The sequence below is a fragment of the Hemibagrus wyckioides genome, linkage group LG19 (assembly GCF_019097595.1).
Source record: "Hemibagrus wyckioides isolate EC202008001 linkage group LG19, SWU_Hwy_1.0, whole genome shotgun sequence".
Classification (NCBI taxonomy): Eukaryota; Metazoa; Chordata; class Actinopteri; order Siluriformes; family Bagridae; genus Hemibagrus; species Hemibagrus wyckioides.
Window position 1 is genome coordinate 3,600,367 of NC_080728.1, and position 21,784 is coordinate 3,622,150.

General features: G+C 41.1%; 1 protein-coding gene across 1 annotated transcript in view; it reads left to right on the forward strand.

The window, feature by feature from the left end:
• The first annotated feature begins 2,102 nt into the window (after window positions 1-2,102).
• LOC131370034 (calcium-activated potassium channel subunit beta-4-like) overlaps window positions 2,103-21,784 on the forward strand; it is a 43,348-nt gene continuing 23,666 nt past the window's right edge. The window contains exon 1 of the mRNA XM_058417063.1: window positions 2,103-2,577. Coding sequence (XP_058273046.1) covers window positions 2,242-2,577 — 336 coding nt within the window. The 5' untranslated portion in view covers window positions 2,103-2,241. The remainder of the gene's footprint in view (window positions 2,578-21,784) is intronic.

A 21,784-nucleotide genomic window follows, 5' to 3' on the forward strand; every position in this document is an offset into this window, starting at 1 on the left:
CTGAGAAGAAAGAGATCTATGGTTGCTTCCCTTAGGAGACAGTGCTTTACAGGTGCTTCTCTGTGGAGATAAAGCATTATGTCTATTTCTCTAAAGAAATGTAGCTCTACATGTGTCTTCCTGGTGGTTATGGAGGTCTACATGGGCCTTTGTGCAGTTATGGAGCTCTTCTGGTGCGTCTCTGGGGTTATGGGGTTCTATAGGTACTGATTTGGGGTTATAGGGTTCTACAGGTGCTTCTCTGGGGTTATGGAGGTATACAGGTGCTCCTCTGGGGTTATGGGGTTCTATAGGTACTGCTCTGGGGTTATGGAGGTATACAGGTGCTTCTCTGGGGTTATAGGGTTTTACAGGTGCTTCTCTGGGGTTATAGGGTTCTATGGATACAGCTCTGGGGTTATAGGGTTCTACAGGTGCATCTCTGGGGTTATGGGGTTCTATAGGTACTGATCTGGGGTTATAGGGTTCTACAGGTGCTTCTCTGGGGTTATGGAGGTATACAGGTGCTCCTCTGGGGTTATATAGGTACTGCTCTGGGGTTATGGAGGTATACAGATGCTTCTCTGGGGTTATAGGGTTTTACAGGTGCTTCTCTGGGGTTATAGGGTTCTATGGATACAGCTCTGGGGTTATAGGGTTCTACAGGTGTGTCTCTGGGGTTATAGGGTTCTATGGGTACAGCTCTGGGGTTATAGGGTTCTACAGGTGTGTCTCTGGGGTTATAGGGTTCTATGGGTACAGCTCTGGGGTTATAGGGTTCTACAGGTGTGTCTCTGGGGTTATAGGGTTCTATGGGTACAGCTCTGGGGTTATAGGGTTCTACAGGTGCGTCTCTGGGGTTATAGGGTTCTATGGGTACAGCTCTAGGGTCATGGGGTTCTACAGGTGCTTCTCTGGGGTTATAGGGTTCTATAGGTACAGCTCTAGGGTCATAGGGTTCTACAGGTGCTTCTCTGGGGTTAAGTTAGTCTATGGGTACTGTTCTGGGGTTATAGGGTTCTACAGGTCCTTCTCTGGGGTTAAGTGAGTCTACCGGTACTTCTCTGGGGTTATGGAGGTATACAAGTGCTTATCTGGGGTTATGGGGTTCTATAGGTACAGCTCAGGGGTTACAGAGTTCTACAGGTGCTTCTCTGTGGTTATGTGAGTCTACAAGTACTGCTCTGGGGTCATGGGGTTCTTCATGTGCTTCTCTGGGGTTTCTTACAGGTACCTGTCTGGGCTTATGGAGTTGTACAGTCACTTCTCTGAGAAGAATGGGCTCAATAGATGCTTGTTTGAGGAGAGAATGCAGGTACTTATTTGCATCTGGACAAAAGCTTCTCTAAGGAGCTGGAGCGCTACATGAGCTTATATATGGAGCCAGAACTCTACTGGAGCCACTCCATAGAGACAGAGCTTTACAGGACCTTCTCTATGGAGACCGAGCTCTACATGAGCTTCTCAATAGAGACTGAGCTCTACATGAGCTTCTCAATAGAGACTGAGCTCATGAGCTTCTCAATAGAGACTGAGCTCATGAGCTTCTCAATAGAGACTGAGCTCATGAGCTTCTCAATAGAGACTGAGCTCTGCATGAGCTTCTCAATGGAGACCGAACTCTACAGGAGCTTCTTTGCAGAGATTTCTACATGTTCTCTGAGAAGTCAGAGCTCTACAGGAGCTTCTCTATGGAGACTGAGCTCCACAGGTGCTTCTCTGCAGAGATGTCTACATCTTCTTCCAGGAGTCAGAGCTCTACAGGAGCTTATCTGAGCAGGCACCATAGCTCTATAGATTCTTCTTTCACAGATGTGGCGCTCCATATTCATACGTGTCACTTATCCAGATGCAAACTGTCACCAATGTTCTTTTTTTTTTTGTCAGTGGCATCTTTGGCATTAGAGTGTTTTTTCACTGCACATCGCTATCTAAAGAGACTTCATTACTCACAGGGGATGGTACTATGAATGAAATCCCACATTTGCTTGAGCAAATCCCAGATCCATCACCCACATCTGTCAGAATCTGTCATGAATCGAGAGAACTGTGCGCGTAAAAGGGAGGAGCAAACGGTCAGCTTTACCAAGTTCCACACACACACACACACACACACAGAGAGAGTCTCAGCATGATGCGTGGTGGACGCGAGCGCACAGTTCAGAGTTAGAGGCAGCGGAGAGGGAAGTTCCTGAAGCACGGTGCGGTCTTGTGTCGGACCGCACCGCTTTTTATGGACCTTTTCACCACCAGAGCCGAGCGATGGCTAAGATCCGGGTCTCGTATGAGTACTCGGAGGCGGAGGACCGCAGCATTCGGCTCGGCCTCTTCCTGATCGCTTGCGGCGTGCTTTCTCTCTTCATCCTGTGCTTGTGCTGGCTGAGTCCGGCGCTGCAGAGTCTGCGCAGCCGCCCGACCAACTGCACGGTGCTGAGCGTGCGCCGCCTGGACGAGCGCTTCGAGTGCGTGTTCACGTGCGGCGCGGACTGTCGCGGCACGTCGCTGTATCCCTGCCTGCAGATCTTCGTCAACAACTCGGCATCCGGCGCCGCCGCGCTGCTCCACTACGACGAACAGCAGCTGTTGCTCAACCCCAAGGTAATGCTGAAATATCTAAAAGTTCGGACCTCTTGTCAGTCTCTTTGGAAATTCAACCGTCCACCTGATCCACAGGTTCCCAACCCTGGTCCTGGACTTCTCCCTGTCCTGTCCTGTCCTGTCCTGCACATCTGCACCACATGTTCTCCCTGCTCACAACACGTCTGCTTCAATCAGTTAACTAACCTCTCTCCCTGACCAGGACCATGGTTAGGAACCTGTGATCCAGATCCAGATGAAACACTTAAAAACCACGTCACAGATCTGAGTATACAGAAGTGTCATGGTCCTGGTAGTATGTGGACACCTGACCATCACACTCATGTGCTCGTTGAACATCTCCTTCCCTGCTGTTATAATGCACTCCAGTCTCTGTGAAGGCTTTCCACTAGATGTTGGAGCGTGTCTGTGGGGATTAGTGATCATTCAGCTACAAGAGCATTAGTGAGATCAGACACTGATGTTGTAAGTGTGAGGAGGTCTGGGGTTCAGTCGGTGTTCCAGTTCATCCCAAAGGTGTTCAGTGGGGTTGAGTCAGAGTCAGGGCTCTGTGCACAGGGGCATTGTCATGCTGGAACAGTCTGTAATGTCAGGAGAAAACACTGAGTAAAATGTTGACTTGGCTCTTAATATTTAAGCAACAACCCCTAAAGTTCAACTTATTTCATTATGCAGAAATAGTCCAGTAGAAGTGCAGTAGATAATGTGAATTATGATACTGTAACTGTTTCAAAACAAGTGCGTGGAATAGATATATCACCTTTATTAGCTCAATACTTTACATGCAACCATCCCAATTATTGTTCTAAGATTATCAGCATTGAATGAAAGCATGGGATGAATATGCATCCGTTTTTTTTTGCAGAGAATTGAATATCTATCTAAAGTCAGAAGGTTAAATCAGAGACTGATTCACATTTTAAAAATTCATTTAGGTCACTGTCTTTGAGCACGGATTAAAGGATCAGATGGGATTTTTAAAGCCATTCCTCACATGTATGAGTGGATAATCCTGCGAATACATGCTGATGAATCGAAGTTAATACATCTTAGTGAGTCTCATCTCACCAGCTCACTAAGTGGATCCAGTGAAAGGGAGATATTAAAAATAAAAGTGAACATCGTGTGGCATCGTCAGGTAAGGCAAGTTCGGTTTTAAAAATATTTGATCCATTTTAAAAAATATCATTTGTACTTATTTGAACTTTCACACTGCTTCTCCCCTCCTCTCTAGCCACATGTTGGTACATCTTAGTGCCATGGTAACGCTCTAACACTTTTGCTTCAGCTTCACTAAGCCTCACCTGGTTCCCATGGCAACATTGCAGGGAACTCCTTAGTATTTGTAGAGATGCTGCACTACGGAGGGTCGAAATATGTTGTTGTTTTTTAGAATTCTTTTTTATTGTCACATAATGCCTTGGCAGTAAGATGGTGTACAGCTTTTCAGTAAATAGCTCTATTTAAAAGCAAAACTTTCTCTTGTAATCTCAGTTTAAACATTTCCTTACAGAGACATCACTATCACAAGCTTAAAACTTCTCAACTGTCTACAACTGTATTTCTAAATCCTGTGTACCAAGACTAATGAACCAGAAATCCGTCACATGATTTGTCTTCTTGATTGAAAATGGCTTGATGTGAAATTCATAGATGTGTCTGATTTTCTCTACGACTCCTCTGTACAGTGGGTGAAAGCGGTATGCCGAAGCAGTAGTGTCTGAATTCTCAGTGTTCATAGAACAGTAGGTGAGAATTACCTGGAAGACTTACTGCTTCCACTGAGAATCTGCAGTATGGAGTTAATGCACACTGCGCTATCCCATAATGCAACAGGGCTGGCGTGGAAGACCTGTCAGAATAAAAAATAGTGTAAGGTAGCGGGTCGGGTCTTTTCAAGTGTACCTGCTTATAGGAATTAATCATTATCCCTTATGGTCATCTGTACTTGTTTTTAAATATCTGAGTAAATTGTTATTTAATTGTTAGAAAAAAAGTTTCCATAGGTTTCCAAATCATAGGTCACATGACAGTGTCAACATGGCGGGTGTAGTAGGTCAGGACTGTATTCATACAACACGCATGTTCTGATCAGTATGTAGTGCATCAACAGGCATGCAGTGAATACTGAAATGATTGCAGTAGGTAGTGATTTGAATGCAGCAGGTACTGAATTGAATGCGTCAGGTACTGAATCAAATACATCAGGTATTGAATCAAAAGCAATAGGCACTGAATCGAATGCAGAAGGCACTGAATCAAATGCAGTAGGTACTGAATCAAATGCAGCAGGCACTGAATCAAATGCAGTAGGTACTGAATCAAATGCAGTAGGTACTGAATCGAATGCAGCAGGCACTGAATCAAATGCAGTAGGTACTGAATCGAATGCAGCAGGCACTGAATCGAATGCAGCAGGCACTGAATCGAATGCAGCAGGCACTGAATCAAATGCAGTAGGTACTGAATCGAATGCAGCAGGCACTGAATCAAATGCAGTAGGTACTGAATCGAATGCAGCAGGCACTGAATCAAATGCAGTAGGTACTGAATCGCATGCAGCAGGTACTGAATCAAATGCAGTAGGTACTAACTTGAATGCAGCAGGCACTGAACTGAATGCAGTAAGTACTGAATCGAGTGCAGTAGGTACTGAACTGAATGCAGTAGGTACTGAACTGAATGCAGTAGGTACTGAACTGAATGCAGTAGGCACTGATCTGAAAGGAGTAGGTACTGAACTGAATGCAGTAGGTACTGAATCAAATGCAATAGGTACTGACTGGAATGCAGCAGGCACTGAACTGAATGCAGTAGGTCTTGAATCGAATGCAGCAGGTACTGCATTAAATGCAGTAGGTACTGAATCAAGTGCAGCAGGTATTGAATCAGATGCAGTAGGTTACTGTACACGAAAAGGACCAAAAGTAGATTTGGACCTTCTATCTGGCCCATTGGATTAATGCCACATTCACATTTCTCTGTTTATCAAATTATAAGTTTACAATAGTAATTACTCTGATCATCATCATCATCATCATCATCAGTCCATGTTTCATCACTTGAGGTAAATGTCACCATGCCACTTGCAGCTTTAACCACGTGCCTCATGGTCGTCTCTCCATTCATTCTACTGATCATGTTTCTCTTTCACAGAACAGGTTCATCATGAACATATGGAAAGCCAGTATCTGATTACAAGGTGGATTGATTGGGCTTATGTCCATTTCTCTGTGACGCCTAACTCTCCAACACTTTCATTAAAGCATGACATTCACGATGTGAGGAAAGCACAAGGCAGGCGGACTGGGTTTGCTGAAGGGCTTTTTTGAACACGATCTTCTCAGATATCCTCACCTAGAATATATAAATGGAATCAAATTTCTGCAATTTATTTCGAATGGTTCTTCAAATAGTAGAAAATTAAAGAAAGGCCACACATAGCACTATTATTATTCAGGATTGTGGATGATGAAGTAAAAATAGAGTTAGGAGATAAAAATAAACTTTAAAACAGGATGTTCTGCCACCGTAGTGAGTCACTCTGTGAAGCCTATAATGTTCATTTAATCCTTTTGCTTTACATTAGGCGTGAGATTTTCAGCCTTGTTCTTCAGAAGTCATTACTCCATAATCTTCTAAGGCATGTAAAAAGCTCTGTTTGGGGAGTGACTTTCTGAGAATGGTATCACAAGCCTATTGTGGTGCATGGACCCTTTCAGCAGGACATTATTTCTGTTAGTCATCCTGTTATCCCTCATCTCTCTGTGCACATAGCCTCCCTGACCTCCAGCATCATGGTGCAGCTCGTAACCAGATTAAATTCCAAATCCCTGAAAATGACCTATGCTGTAAAGAAACAGCACCTGTGTTGTCATACTGTATGTATGCACTCATATTTACATTAAAGCAGGTTGGCAACATGTTTGAACCAGTCAAACATAAGAGATGGTCATGCCTGTGGTGGGACAGCATCTTAATGTGGCCACCAAATGAACTTGTCTGATTCAGAAACATTTAAAAGCTTCTGCTCAGCATGCAAAGTGTGCCTGGGACCAACTCCTTAACACTCTCTGTGTGAAGCAAGACATAAGCTGTGGCTTAAATGGTGCTGCTGTGAAATGGTGGACATTGTGGTCAGCTGTATAGAGTTCTCTAAAGAGGAAGTGCAGCATCAGAAATGAAAAGATCACTGTATTAAATAAAAGCTCTCTTGCACTTATCAAATAAATGGTGTGGAGTGAATTAATCTGGCCATTAGAGACCCAATTGATTGTACTCTGATGAAACCACTGAATTAGCTACTTCATAATAAGTGAGGCTGGCACGGTGGCATGGGGAGCCCTGCTGCCTCTCAGTTCACAGCTCAATCCCGAGCTCGGGTTACTGCCTGTGCTTGTTCTCCTGTGACTGTGTGTTTCCCAAAATCACTCCAGTGGAAGTTAAATTGTGTGTGTGTGTGTGAAAGACAATGCACTGGCATCCAAACCAATGTGTATTTCTCTGATCAGGATCAGAAGATGATTGAAGATGAATAAATATTAAGTATGGAGTTAAATTGTTTCATTTAAACAAATTTTGGACAAAGTGAATTAGAACGATTAAGCCATTAGGATTCTTACAGAAGTTTACAGCTTTGCACTTGAGGTGAGTGTGTGTGTAATTCTTTTCCACCTCCCAGTAGTGCTGTTGCATCTGATCCACTTGTACCAGCTGTTCATATCTAGTTAAAGTTAATCCTCTTCATGACTAGAAGCATGTAAGATCTCCACACGAGACCTTCATTGCCATCAGTCTGGGAACTCTTTTGTGTTCCCATCAAGATGCACTCTCTCATCTCCATGCTTGTCTTGAGGGTCCACGATTTCTCTTGCCACTGAAGAACATTTTGAAGAGTGTGGAAGAAGTGTTTGGTTTTGCATCAGATGGCAGCCATCTCCACCGTCATGTGAAAGATGTTGTCCCTGTACTCTTGCTTTGACCATAATATCTCCAAGAAACACTTCTGAAACACTAGTTTTATTCCTGGCAGTCAAAATTGAACTATTTTAATTTAAAACATGATGTTCATGCACACGGTGAGTCACTCTTGAAAGCCTATAATGATAATAATTTATTGTATATCAGGCTTTTCAGACCTGTTTCTCAGAAGTCATCACACCGTAATCTTGGGCATGTACAAAGGACTGTGTCTTTGGGTGGTTTTCTGAGACCGCTGTCATGAGCCGATTGCGGTGCGTGGAGCCTTTCAGCAGGATGGAATTTCTGTTATTTCTCCTCTGATTCCTCATCAGTCATCAGTCTGCTTCCATGTCCCAGCCATCTCCAGCATCTTTTCTTAATGATCTTTTTCAAAAGATCCTCTTGTGCTTTATTAACTCTGGCCAAAATATCATCAAGCTGAGACATTTGTTTTGTAAATGTCTTTGCTGCCATCAACTTCCAACATTCAGCACCATAGAGGCAGATTAAACTTTAGATGAAGGCTGATGTTTTGGGACTTTCCAGATCTTGTTTACCAAGGCCTTGGCTGAGTCTCCATCTTTGGATACCTTTTAAGGAATGGTGATTGGCCTCTTCTTTGCTAATCATCCTCATTGTCTGGGTTTTAATGTCAAGTTCGATCCTCTGGGATCTTCTGTGATTTACTCTGCATGGTTTGATGTCTGCTGGTAAGCAGAGCCAGGTCGTTTGGATTCTCTGGAGATGCACAGAGCGATGTTAAACTCTATTTAACCCCTCTTTTCTTCCCACTAACACACTAACTTGCTACAACCATTTAAATGTCAATGCTGTGCTGATGATCCAGCACCCAAATAATATCTGCTCAGTGGTGGTCGCTTTCCACTGATGCACGAGGTAGTGGGGGGCAGAGGGAGTGTGTATAGCAACAGGGAGTAATTATAGACCTACAGTGTACGTGTATACTGTTCTCATGCTACAGGTCAAACTATTGTGCATCACAATGTAGACAGTTTTGTGGTACATTAGCTAAGATGCATGTTTCACATTATCTAGATGCAATTTATGGCTTTAGACTGTTTGTTCCTCACGTTCTGGATTCTCTTCTGTAGTGTTTTGTAAACCTAAAAGAACACACAACATAACTTCTGATTTGAAAGAAAGGGTTATCTCTGCTTTTGCTCTTTATACACTCTTGTCATGAGTTAGGGCGGGGTTTGGGGGTGGGCGGGGTTGCAATGGTGGGCGGGTGGATTTTTTTAAACCTAACCTAACTCAAGGACACTAAACTATTGATTTACGCAGGTGATTTGTGGCACATGTAAGAAGAGTGAGGATGATGATGATGATGATGAAGGTGGTGAGAGACGGCGTCAGAGCTTCAGAGCCGCCTGGGAATATCATCAGCCCTTTTTTTTCCATTGCTGAAAGGCTGATTATGAGGTTGATAGAAATATACGTGCCTTTTCTCTGCGTGTGTGTACGAGTGTGTATATGAACCCATCACAGGAGCGCTGACCTTTCCGAATGTGAGGTAATGAGAGCTCAGGTCTCTGTAAGCAGCAGTGGCTAATGACTTGATTAAACCACCTGTGGGATGTGACTGACATGACATTATCACGGTGCGGTGCAGTAATGACGGCCTGGCTCTGTTCATATGTGGTCAGGTAGATCAGATCAGACCTCAGACTTCCAGCTTGGGACTGGAAAGCTGTGATCTGAAAAACTGCCTGCCCTGTTTTGTTATTTTAAGGGTTCTGTGTTATGTCTGAATGTATTGTCCTATCTTGAAAAAGAAATCATCAAATTTCCATTATTACTTGACCTGATAATTCTTATTCATTTTGTGCTTGCAGTATGCTTGTGCAAGTTATCTCTCGTACATAATTCTTTATAAGAGTCATCTTTTTTCACAGTAAATAAAACAGGAGATATCAATCTGGAAAGATCTGTGCATGTGTCTGGAATTCTCAAATACTTACTAATCTACCTGGAAGCCCCGCCCCCTTCCCCTCATTTCACATGCCCTTGACTCCCTCGCTTTCTGTTACGGAGTAAGGAGAGCTTGTTCGTGTGAAACAGCATCTAATATGTGTTGGTTTGAGTTCGTTAACATTAGATAAGTATACTAAATTCATTAGCAGTGTCACAGGAATATTTTGTCCGAAAAATGGCAATGAAAATTGCTGTTTTCATTTTTTGTTTGAAAAAATTTCATTTGGAAAAGAAAATTCAGATTGAAAGAGAGAAAAAAAAAAAAAAAGGAGGAAGATTTTGGTCATTAAAAGATGAAACAGGTCAACAAGGAAGTGTCACGTCAAACACATCTGATTTTTAAACGGAAATGTGTTGATATTTTTTTATTTTATTTTTGTATTTATTTATTTATTTTTATATTTATTTATTTATTTATTTATTTATTTTAAGATCTCTTTACTTCACATTCCTGAAAAATGACTTAAAAAGCATCATCCCAGCTTTCTCTCCTACTCTCCTTCAACCTGAAATGGAGGAAATTCCCATCTTCCTGTCTTGTTTTAGAATGATTACATCATTTACTGTGATGGAAAACAGTGATAAGTGAAAACTCAGTATGACACACTAAGCTGAATGCAGCTCTAACATTCAGTCTGTTTAAGATCGTCCATAGATGAGACTTTATTCTCTGTTTTCATTTTTTCTGATGACAGTCGTATTGAAATAAGATGAGTGACCTGTGCTGTGAGACAGATGATCTTTTCAGGCTTCCGTCACACCTTTCTGGATGTCTCTATTTTTACGGTTGGATGAACCACCTTCATTCACAAGGCATCACACCCACCCCAGCACACACACACACACACACACCTCTGTATGTGTGGTTTTTTGTGGCACTCCTCTAGTCTCTATGGTTACGAGGTCACACAGAACTCGCATGCTTTAATTGAGTGTTGAAGTAGCATGCTGCTCAGGCCAGTCATGTTCTATTTTTACATAGGATGAGTCGTGCTTTGGGAGGATCCCTCACTAACCCTGCCAGCAAACACAACCACACGATGCACACACGCATCGGAACGGATAAGCTAGCTCAGTGGGACAGGGACATGTCTGTTTCCAGGCTTTTAAGATTGACAGCTCTCTGCAGTTCTGTCTAGTCGAGTCTAGTCAGGTCACAGGTCAGGGGGTTCCAGATCCAGGTCCAGGACACACTGTAGAGATCATGCGCATTACGCAATCATCCTGTCATACCCCCTAATTGATAATAGTTTCACCTGTGCATTTTATGGGGAGTGGTAGGCCTCTTATGGGGGAAAAAATAAGGGGGCGTGGCCAGACATACAGTACACATCGTGTATTGTGTACACATTACATCAGAACAGCAAACAAAATCTAGGACACTAGTTACAAGTCGACCAAAACTACTTATGACTAGCATTAGACTTTATTTATGAATGCAAAACTCACAGATTATTAGCTATTACACAACTATTATTCAATTTAAATATACTGTAAACTATGTGTGTATATGTTCTGTGTTGAAACAGAATCAGAGATATTATTATCTTGCGTAGTAAAGCTAGCAAAGTAATTCATGGCTTTAGCGTAGACAAGGGAAAGTTGAGATGAACCTACTTAACCATATTCTCCAAATTATTAAAAAAAACCCTTAAAAAGAGACTGAGATACAAGTGAGTTTATTTTTGTCGGCTAACAGTTAAAGCTACAGGCAACATGTTTTCCACCAGATAAATAGTGCAGCCACACTGCCTACCTGCATGCTTTTGGGAGGATGGAGGAAACCAGAGAACCCTGAGTAAGACACTCATGCAGAGCCGAGAAGAACATGAGCAGAAACACACAGACAGTAAGCGCAGGATCGAACTGATGCTCTTCTGATTTATAGGAAACGTAAAGCATATATGTAAAGCAAATGAATATATAATATAATCTTATAAAAATCGATAAACATATCTTGAGAAGATTTTTCATAACTGATGGAATAAAAAAATAAAAGTGGTTGATGGTGGAAGCAGTAGTCTGGCCTTGAACAGTGTGCAGGCGTGTCTGACTGGGATCAAGGAGCAACGTGAATGGAGTAGTCACTGAGCTATCATTTGGAATGGAAATAATTAAAAAAAAAGAATCAGTGCTGAAAATAAAAGTGTGTGTGCCCAATCCTGACTGATGTGTGAGGGTGATCACCAGCCTGGACTGTTCTCTGGTCAGATGAAACATAAATGTAATGTTTTTGCCTATAATGTATATGAAGAAATCAGGTTGCGGTTTTCATTTGAAGAACATAGTCCCTACTGTGAAGCATGGGGGTGGTAGCATCGCGTTGTGGAGGTGTTTTCCTGGAAAAGGCATTCATGCACTTCAGAAAATAGGTCATGCATCATGACGAAGGAGGATTATCACTATTAGAAATACTGAAACAGCACCTCAAGATTTCATCCAGAAAAGTAAGTCTTCCAGCAGGACAATGATCTTAAACGTCTATATTTTCTAAAAGACAACAAAATAATAATAATAATAATGATAATAACAATAACAAAAAACTAAATACAGAAGAGACTGAGACTGTGTAAGAAGGAAGATTTAGGAAGAGTAAGCAAGCTTAAACAGGTGAGACTTGAGTCTAGATTTAAAGATAGACAGAGAGTCAAGGTTACGGATGTCTGGAGGTAAAGAGTTCCAGAGCCGGGGAGCAGAGCAACAGAAAGCCCTCTGCCCCATGGTGGTGAGACGAGTGGAAGGCACAGAAAGATGGAGAGAAGAGGCAGATCTAAGAGAACGAGAGGGAACATGAATATGGAGAAGATCAGACAAGTAAGATTGTGAATAGCTTTAAAAGTGAGAAGAAGACTCTTAAAGTCGATGCGAAGCTTGAAACCGGAAGCCAGTGAAGCTGCTGCAAAACCGGAGTGATGTGGTGAAATGGAGGAGTTTTAGTGATACGAGCTGCTGAAGTTTAAGAAGAGATTTATGAGAGAGACCAAAAAGAAGGGAGTTACAATAGTCAATACGTGAGGTAACAAGATCGTGAACAAGAATAGCAGGAGCATTCTGTGTGAGGGAAGGACGATATTACGTAGATGAAAATACGCAGACCGGGTAATGTTATTAATATGTGATTGAAATGAGAGCGTACTGTCCAGGAGGACACCCAAACTCTTAACCTGAGTAGAAGGGGAAACAATAGAATTGTCAATAGAGAGGGAACTTTTAGATAAAGTTGATTTAGTACTGATTAAAAGAAATTCAATTCAAAATGAACATCACAAAGCCCTGACCTGAATAGAGGATTTGTGGACTGAACTGAAAAGTGTGTGTGGTCAGCCAGGCCCACAATTCTGACTGAGAGCCACCAGTTCTGTCAGGAGGAATGTCCAAACACTCCAGCAAAGCATGGTGAGAAGCTTGGGCAATTAAAAGGGGAACGTTTGTCAACTGTATTTTATCTGTTTGAGTCTGTATCACAAGTTTCTCTGCCAGATATTACAGAGAGATTTGTATATCATTGTCAGGGATTTCTATATCTATGATAGATAGATAGATAGATAGATAGATAGATAGATAGATAGATAGATAGATAGATAGATAGATAGATAGATAGATAGATAGATAGATAGATAGATAGATAGATAGATAGATAGATAGATAGATAGATACTTTATTCATCCCAAAGGGAAATTAACAGTTTCCAGCAGTATCCACAAGCACAGGTAATACATAAAATAAGAAGGAATCTAACAAAATACTAAAATGCCCAAATTAGGGTACAAAAATATAACCAAAAATATATCAAATAACAAAATATAAAATATTATAAAATATAGCAGAATATAACAATATAAGAAAATATAGCAGAAAAATACTAAATACAGAGATTTTGGAATAAATATGGAGAATGAGATGAAAAACAAGATAAGTAATGTAAATAGATATGTAAATAGACTACTGTTTTTATTTTTTGTATTTATACTGTATAATACTACATAATACATTTAAATAAGCTGGTGATTTCCCTTGAAACCCTTTATTTGTCTCCTGATGAATGTCAAGTGTGTTTTCTCTTTAAACATAATAACTAACAGAGCTGAAATAGTGCTAGTGTACTGCTTGGGAACATACAGTATATAATCATTAGCAGACCAGTTTGTTTTTGAAGACTACAAAACATTCCCCCGTAGTCCTGTACTGATGCAGGGTTTTCTTTATTTGTCACATATGCATTACTGCACAGTGAAATTCTTTTCTTCGCATATCCCATCCTTTGTGGTTGAGCCTTGCTCAAGGACCCAACAATGGCAGCTTGGCAGTGCTGGGGCTTGCACCCTGATCTTCCAGTGAACGACCCAGAGCCCTAACCACTTGAGCTACCAATGCCCCTGTATGGCATTGGTCTTTCACTGTTCATATATTCATTAATATATATGACTTACATAAGGAAATCATAAGAGTGTGACACACTACATGTTTGTAGAAATATGCATATGTTTCTTCAGAGCATAGATGAATGATCATTAATCAACATCAGCTCATTAATCTCACTAGAATTAATATCCACATCAAGAATAAAAAGATGTCTGTCTAACCAGAGTGATGTACTTTAATTAAACACAGATTGTTGTTTTGTTTATTAAAAGCTGTTCATCAAGCCTTAATAAAACACATTTATCTCGACTTTCACATTAGATATTTCACGTTAGATATTCTTATTGGCTTATGTTTTTCCTAATATGCTCTTAGAGATTTTTTATGTATTTATTTTTTAGCTAGCAGATAAGTGAAGCACTGGCGGACTGCCACAGACAGATTCAGTCAGCTAACAGTGCTTTAAAAAAAACATGCTTTTGCAGATAATGTTAATTGTCAAGCTTGTGACAGTGGTTCAGTGGCTAACCTCTCTGCCTTATAGCCAGTGTGGCGTTTCTTTGTTTGCTCTCCCTGTGGGTTTTGTTTTTCTCTGATTTTATTCCAGCTACAGTTAATTGGCCTTAATTGGGAATGAAAAAAGAAGCTGAAGAAGTCTTTATTTGTCACATAGTCATTAAAGCACTGAAAAAAATCTTTCCTTCACATAGCCAAGCTTGTTGGGAAGTTCCATGTCAGCCATGATACCATAGCTCTCTGGAGCAGAGAGGGTTAATGCTCTTGATCAAAAGACTAACAGTGGCAGCTTGGGGGTGCTGTGGCTTGAACCCACAACCTTCTGGCTAGCACTACCTTTTCCCCAGGGCTATGAAACACCGCTGTGAAGCAGGCATGAGTTGGCACAGCTTTTTCAACACCTGCCAAAATGTGTACAGCGTGAAACCATGCGGTGTTAGAATGTTACGACTAGATGCTTAGCAATCAGGACCAGGACATAGCAACTCTTAAGAAAAACGGCTTGGTAGTGCCAGACGACAAAATGCTGAACATCACAGAAGTGTGAACCAGGTGTGAGCAAGCGGGTCAAATTAGTTCCATATCGACAAACACCTGACTAGCTACATGACCAAATTAAAAAGACCAAAAATAAAAGAAAGCTGTAAAAGATAACAATATCTGCTCGGGTACAGAACGGCAGATCTATCATTTTTTCTCACTCTTTTGAAAACGTGAGACAAGTCATTATTTAAAACGTGTTTATCCAGTTATGGTTATTGATGGTGTAGACATGCAAATAAGCAGAGTTTAGGAATGTAGAGTGTGAATTGTTAATTGTTAATCCCGGGTAAAGTATGAGCAGTGTGAAACCTCAAACAACATAAACCCAGGATTTTATTTACCCAGACATTACAATCAATCACCCAGGAAACTAGATCATGTGTAAGAAACCTTAATGAGTACGTTATGTATGTGTGTACTGTGATTATGCCCTGCAAAGGACCAGTGTGTTTCTAAGATATAGGAATAGTCGAGTCATATCCAGTGTGCAGCACACAATGAATTGATGAAATAAAGTTCCTCTTGTACCCGAGGTGCAAAGATAGACGTATGACATACACCGTGCTGACAGGACATAAATAAAGTGCAATAGGAATAAGAAAGCATGGTACTGGGAAGCAGTGGGGTGAATACACAGAGATAATACAACAATCACAAAAACACTGAACAGAGTCGATAGCTGCGACTCGAAATGACTCAAGCTATAAAGTGGCAGTGAGGTATTGGTTGCTAACCTGATAATAGATTTAATCGTGTAATAATTGGACCTCATTAGAGAATGAGATTCTGTGATACTCACAGCCATACATATGATCGTAGGACAATTCTTATTTTTAAGAATAATTTTCATGTCACTAAAAACATGTACTTGTTGATATTTTGTTCTACGGTATTTGATACTATCACAAATCCGTCCTCTCGGTGTGCTCTGCCTGTGTTTTGATCACCGCCCATGTGCTTTTTGTTTTGATTCATGTCTAGTCTCCACCTCAGTCTTGTCATTACTTTCCTTTTATCTCTCTATTGTGTCATGAAATCTCCCTTGATTGCTTGATTAGGACAGTAATTGCGATACACATTTGTTATCAGGTTTTATATGTTTTGGATCAGCCTGGGACCACACACACGCCCACACACTGAGGCGACTCAGAATGAAAATACCCACAGAGGAAAGCGGCGAGATTGGTTTTTTCGATCATAGCCATGGGTGGTGTGTTGTTTCTGCTTCCTGTTTTACCTTTCTTCTCTTTGCCGGCTTTGCTAGTGGTGTCTCTGTCTCTCTGTTGCTTTGTAGTCTTATTGCTTTTTATTGAGTGGTACACAAAAAGCATCAGACGGTATGTTAACCCTCTCTACGCTTTACCATCTGTCCTGTTCCACCCACAGAATGAAACAGAAACGGAGAGAATGAGAGCATGTGCTGTTGGGAACTTGTATTTTCCTAAACTGTAATACTCCATATGATGATTGAGACATTTATTTTACCACATTATTGATTTGCAAAGTTGATCAAATCTGAGGTCAGAAATGAATAAAACACTGTAGTTTTAGCGAATGTAGCGTTACATGTCGTGCCAAATTATTTGACAGAATATTTGTAGATTTTAAACAGGCCAAAAAGAATAAGTTGAATGCATGTGCCGTGATGTTGCACTGCCCACTGATCACTGGGTTTTAAAGGGAGATAGAGCTGTGTCGTCGCTATACCAATAAAAAAGAGATTTCCAAATAATGTTCCCAATAGCAGCATGTACACAGGGAAAAAGGCTGTATAGATCTTTAAGGAGGCAGTGCAATCACTGGTAACAATAGATGAATAGAGCTGCAGAATGGTAGTACTGTATCTTCTGAGAGATGTGGGCGATGGATGGATGAAGAAGGAACAAAGCTGTTTATCAGTAACATATAATATATAGCTCAAAGTGTGTGGATGCCTTTCCATTTATATGTGTGTAGAACTTGTTGTTGTCATAATAGTCTCCAGACCTCTGGACAGGATTTCCACTAAATTTTCTAGCATGGCTATGAGGGAGTGCGATCATTCAGCGGAGATTAGGAGTGAGGAGGTTTGGTGCAAAATTGGCATGCATGTGTTGCGGTGACCTGAGGTCATTGGCTTTTAATGGGAGCTGTGTGTCATCAGCATACCACTAAAAAGAGCTTTCCGAATAATGTTTCCTTACTGGGAGCAGGTAGTAAAAAATTAACAGACCCCAAAATAGATCCTTGACTGGACAATGCAATCAGTGGTAGCGATAGATGAATAGAAACTACAGACATTAGCTGAGAATGTTCAGTGGCTGAGGCAAGACCTAAACCAGCTCATTACCAGACAAGCATATGCTCAAGGCAATCAATAAGGATATTTTAATATACTGTGGCATGCAATGCTAAAGTGTAATGGAAGTAATGGACAGCAGGATTGACAGCAACCACACCAGTAAATTTCATAAATATCATAGAGCAAATGATTCTGGGTTTCTTCCAGGTTTTCCCCGCACCCCATGCTGTTAGGTGGATTGGCTACGCTGATGAGTGTGAACATTTAGAGCTCCATACACTAAGCGAGTCCTTTAGGATGTGGAAAAGGAGTCTCTGACTCATAGCTCTCTTAATATGAGAAACCTCCAGTGAATCAGAGCACAGAGAAATGTGCCAAGTTGATGAACAGTCCAGGCGGTGTACAGAGACATGCTGAACACCAGGTAATTTTAGAAGGCCCAAACAGGTATTTTTGATATTTTTTTGTGGAGGTTGAGAGAAACCTCTGGCTGGAAATTATTCAGGATGGTGCTGTGAAATCAGCCATGGTGGAGACATATTTATTTATGTCTGCCTTTAGTTCGTCTGCCCTGTTGCAGTGATTGATAGACATATTTACCATTTTCCAGATGAGATCCTTCACAGTTCCTTATCTGAGACAAAATCATCGACTGGTGAAGTGCCTCATTGCACATGATGCCATAATACACCAGTTATACCTATATGAAGATTCATGCCAGATCATAGGCAAGAAAAGGACAGCTCATCATTGTGAGCCTGATATGCTACTTAATATGATATGAGTAGATTTGAACTAGAACATTCCTAAACAATGGGCATTAATATAAAGTTGGTCCTCCCTTGAGTCCACGGTGTCCTTGCACACAGCCTTTTTTGTTCCATCGTTATGGAGCTTGCTTTGCCACAGGGGTATTGTCATGCTGGAACAAGATTGGACCTGTAAAGGGAAATCATAAAGCTACAGCATACAATGACATTCTAGATAACTGTGTGCTGCCAACTTTGTGGCAACAGTTAGGGGAAGAAACATAAGGGTGTGATGATTAGGTGTCCACATACTTTTGGCCTAAAAGCCCATGTGCATAGAATGTGTCTGAGAGATGTAGGGGTGGCTGGATGATGCAGGGACAAAACTGTGTGTCATTAACATACTGTACATTAAATGGCCAAAAGTGTGTAAACTCCTGTCCTTCATGCCCACATGTGCTTCCCATTGTAATAAGATATAACATAACCACCTTCACTGTTCTGAGAAGTCTTTCTACTAGATGTTGGAGCGTGTCTGTGGGGATTAGTGATCATTCAGCTGCAAGAGCATTAGTGAGGTCAGACACTGATGTTGTAAGAGTGAGGAGGTCTGGGGTTCAGTTGGTGTTCCAGTTTATCCTAAAGGTGTTCAGTGGGGTTGAGTCAGAGTCAGGGCTCAGTGCAGGACACTCCAGTTCTTCCACTCCCACCTTAACACACCATGTCTTCATGGAGCTCAGGGGCTTTGTGCACAGGGTTCGAGTCTCTTAGATCCCACAGCATGGAGAGCTTCCAATTTTGTGGTAACAGTTTGGGAAAGAAGCACATATGGGTGTGATGGGTTGGTCAGCTGCCTACATCCTTTTGGCTATATAATGTAGCAGTGATTTAGGAAAAGCTATGGGATCTGATCAAACAAAAGTGGATCGAGAACAGAGCCTTGGTGAAACTTCAGTATTAAGGCTGTCAGGTGATGGAACTGGAAGTCTCAACAGTACAACAAAGCCAGGTCAGGGCTGCCACAGTCTGCAAAAGAAGAGCATCTGGTGATTCATTATATTAAAGGCTGCTGACAAGTTGAGAAGGATGAATGCAGAGGTCATGGAGTTTTCTCTGGCATTCTACAGAGCTTCAGTTACTGCAAGGAGGACAGTTTTAGCTGAATCCATGGCCTTGTACTTATGTTGGTTGGTAGCCAAAAGGTTATTTAGTTTGATGTGTGAAGAAAACTGTGAGAACAGCACATTTATTTTGGACATGAATAGGAGAAAGAAACAGGTCTGTAGTTGGTGATTTTAACATATGGATCAAGGATTTGGGCAATTTCCCCTCAATGTTCCTACCAGATTCTCTCAAGTTCAACCAGATTTGATAGGGAGAGTCTGTGTACATTGCCATTCATATCTCTCCACAGATGCTTTAAGGGGTTAAAAGTCTGGCTTTGGCTAGGCCACTTAAAGACTTATCCTGAGTCCGCTCCAGCACTGATTTCATATCGTTGTTGGACTGAAAGGTGAATGTTTGGCTCTTTTCTGGGATCTTTAAATACCTCAGTTGGTATAGAAATAGTCCACCAACACAAATGAATAGTAATGAGCAATAATCACAGACTGTGCAAGGACAAATTTGAGCAATATTCCCTACCTGGGTACTAAATAGTACTAAATAAACTCTATATGGCCAAAACCTGTTGAGCATTTCAAAGTTAGACCCCGTCCCCCACTTTTGTTACTAAGTATAACAACCTCCACTCTTCTGAGAAGTCTTTCCACCAGATGTTGGAGCATGGCTGTGGGGATTAGTGATTATTCAGCTACAAGAGCATTAGTGAGGTCAGACACTGATGCTGTAAGAGTGAGGAGGTCTGGGGTTCATTCGGTGTTCCAGTTCATCCTAAAGGTGTTCAGTGGGGTTGAGTCAGAGTCAGGGCTCTGTGCAGAACACTCCAGTTCTTCCACTCCAACTTTGGCAAACCATGATTTTCCATAATATACAGTTCAGAAGGTGGTTGAAAAATTCTGATTAATATTACTGAGTAATAAGAGTTGGTGTTTGGTAGTGCAGTGTTTTGGAAATTCAAAGAGCTATTGAAGCATTCCTAGAATAACTGGATAGCATTAGCTGCTTGCAGCATCTCTGCTGTAGACATCCTTCCACCTTTTTCTAGCATGGATAAAGTGCTTGATCTGAAGTGCTTTCCATTTTCAGATTTTGGTTTGATTGGACTGCAGAGCCAATAGCGTTTCACATGTTTTATGAATAAACCAGCTCTGGAAGAGATTCATCAAATTGCTCACCTCTGCCATGACAGCTGATGAAGAGAAACTAGCCTCTGCCCTTTAGTTCCAGTGAAAGGAACTCTTAATGCTTCAGCTTCATACCAAGACAATTTCATGCTCCCAACTTTGTGGGAACAGTTTGGGGATGACCCCTTCCTGTTCCAACATGACTGTACACCAGTGCACAAAGCAAGGTCCATAAAGACATGGATGAGGGAGCTTGGTGTGGAGGAACTTGACTGGCCTGCACAGAGTCCTGACCTCAACCCCATAGAACACCTTTGGGATGAATTAGAGCGGAGACTGAGAGCCAGGTCAAAATTGGGACGTCTGCCTTTACATGCACATGAATGTAATATGGAGTTGTCCTGCCCTTTGCAGCTATAACAGCTTCAACTCTTCTGGGAAGGCTTCCCTCAAGGTTTAGGAGTGTGTTTATGGGAATTTTTGACCATTGCTCTAGAAGCGCATTTGTGAGGTCAGGCACTGATGTTGGACGAGAAGGTCTGGCTCACAGTCTCCGCAGTTTGTGTAGTTGTCTATATTGTGATTCTTTCTGTGAATTTCGATATTTAAAAGGAGTCTCAATCTATATTTTGAAAGTCAGAGGTAAAACTGTACCTTCCTCAGTAACATAATCTACACCTTTGTTATCTAAATTATATGGTTTGATGAAATACACAAACTGCCTTTCAGACAGACGCCATTGTTCACAAATTACACCTGCTTTTGATTTTGTTAAAGTAAAGTGGATACTTCAGCACCATATTATTTGCATGTATAATAATTATACTTCAGTCAGTCATTTATGTTAGAGTTTTTCACATATTGTATTATTACAACTTGGAACTGAAATGGAATACATAGCACAAAATAACCCTTAGTATTAAAATATGGGGATGGATATAAGTAATAATCAAAAGTTGCCCCATTGCTGTGAAACTTCTCAGTTAGTTCTGGTGCAACCATCACAGTTTAGTTCTGGAAGAAATTCCCAGAACATATTGAGTAGTACCATTTAATCTATCCTATTAAAATGGAACATTTGGTTTTTCAGTCGTGAATATTTTCTCATGTGCTCTGTAAAATCTTCTACCAAGTCTGTAGAATGTATATTTTACATTTTTCTTGCTGATTGTAGAATTTAATCCATTTCACTGAGCCTTGAAGCCTTTGTGTTGTCAGATGGACGCAGTGGGATTAAGGTGCTCTGGAAAGACAGAAAGACATCTACAAAATTGAGTGATGAATGAATGAAGGAAGGAATGAATGAATGATGTTTTGTGCACCTACACATTTATGATGCTGGAATTTTCTCCTGTTGATTGAGGTTGCATTACTAAAAAGCAAGAGTGTTTATTATACTCTCTCTCTCTCTCAGCTCCCATTAACTACTTTATTTTCAAAATTAATATCGATTGCTTCTCTCTTGAATTTGGCATGCCCTTTCTTGAACTTTAAAATGATTTGAAGCTGCCTTTATTCGTAAGCCAGCGATAATTTTCCCCCTTCAGACTTGT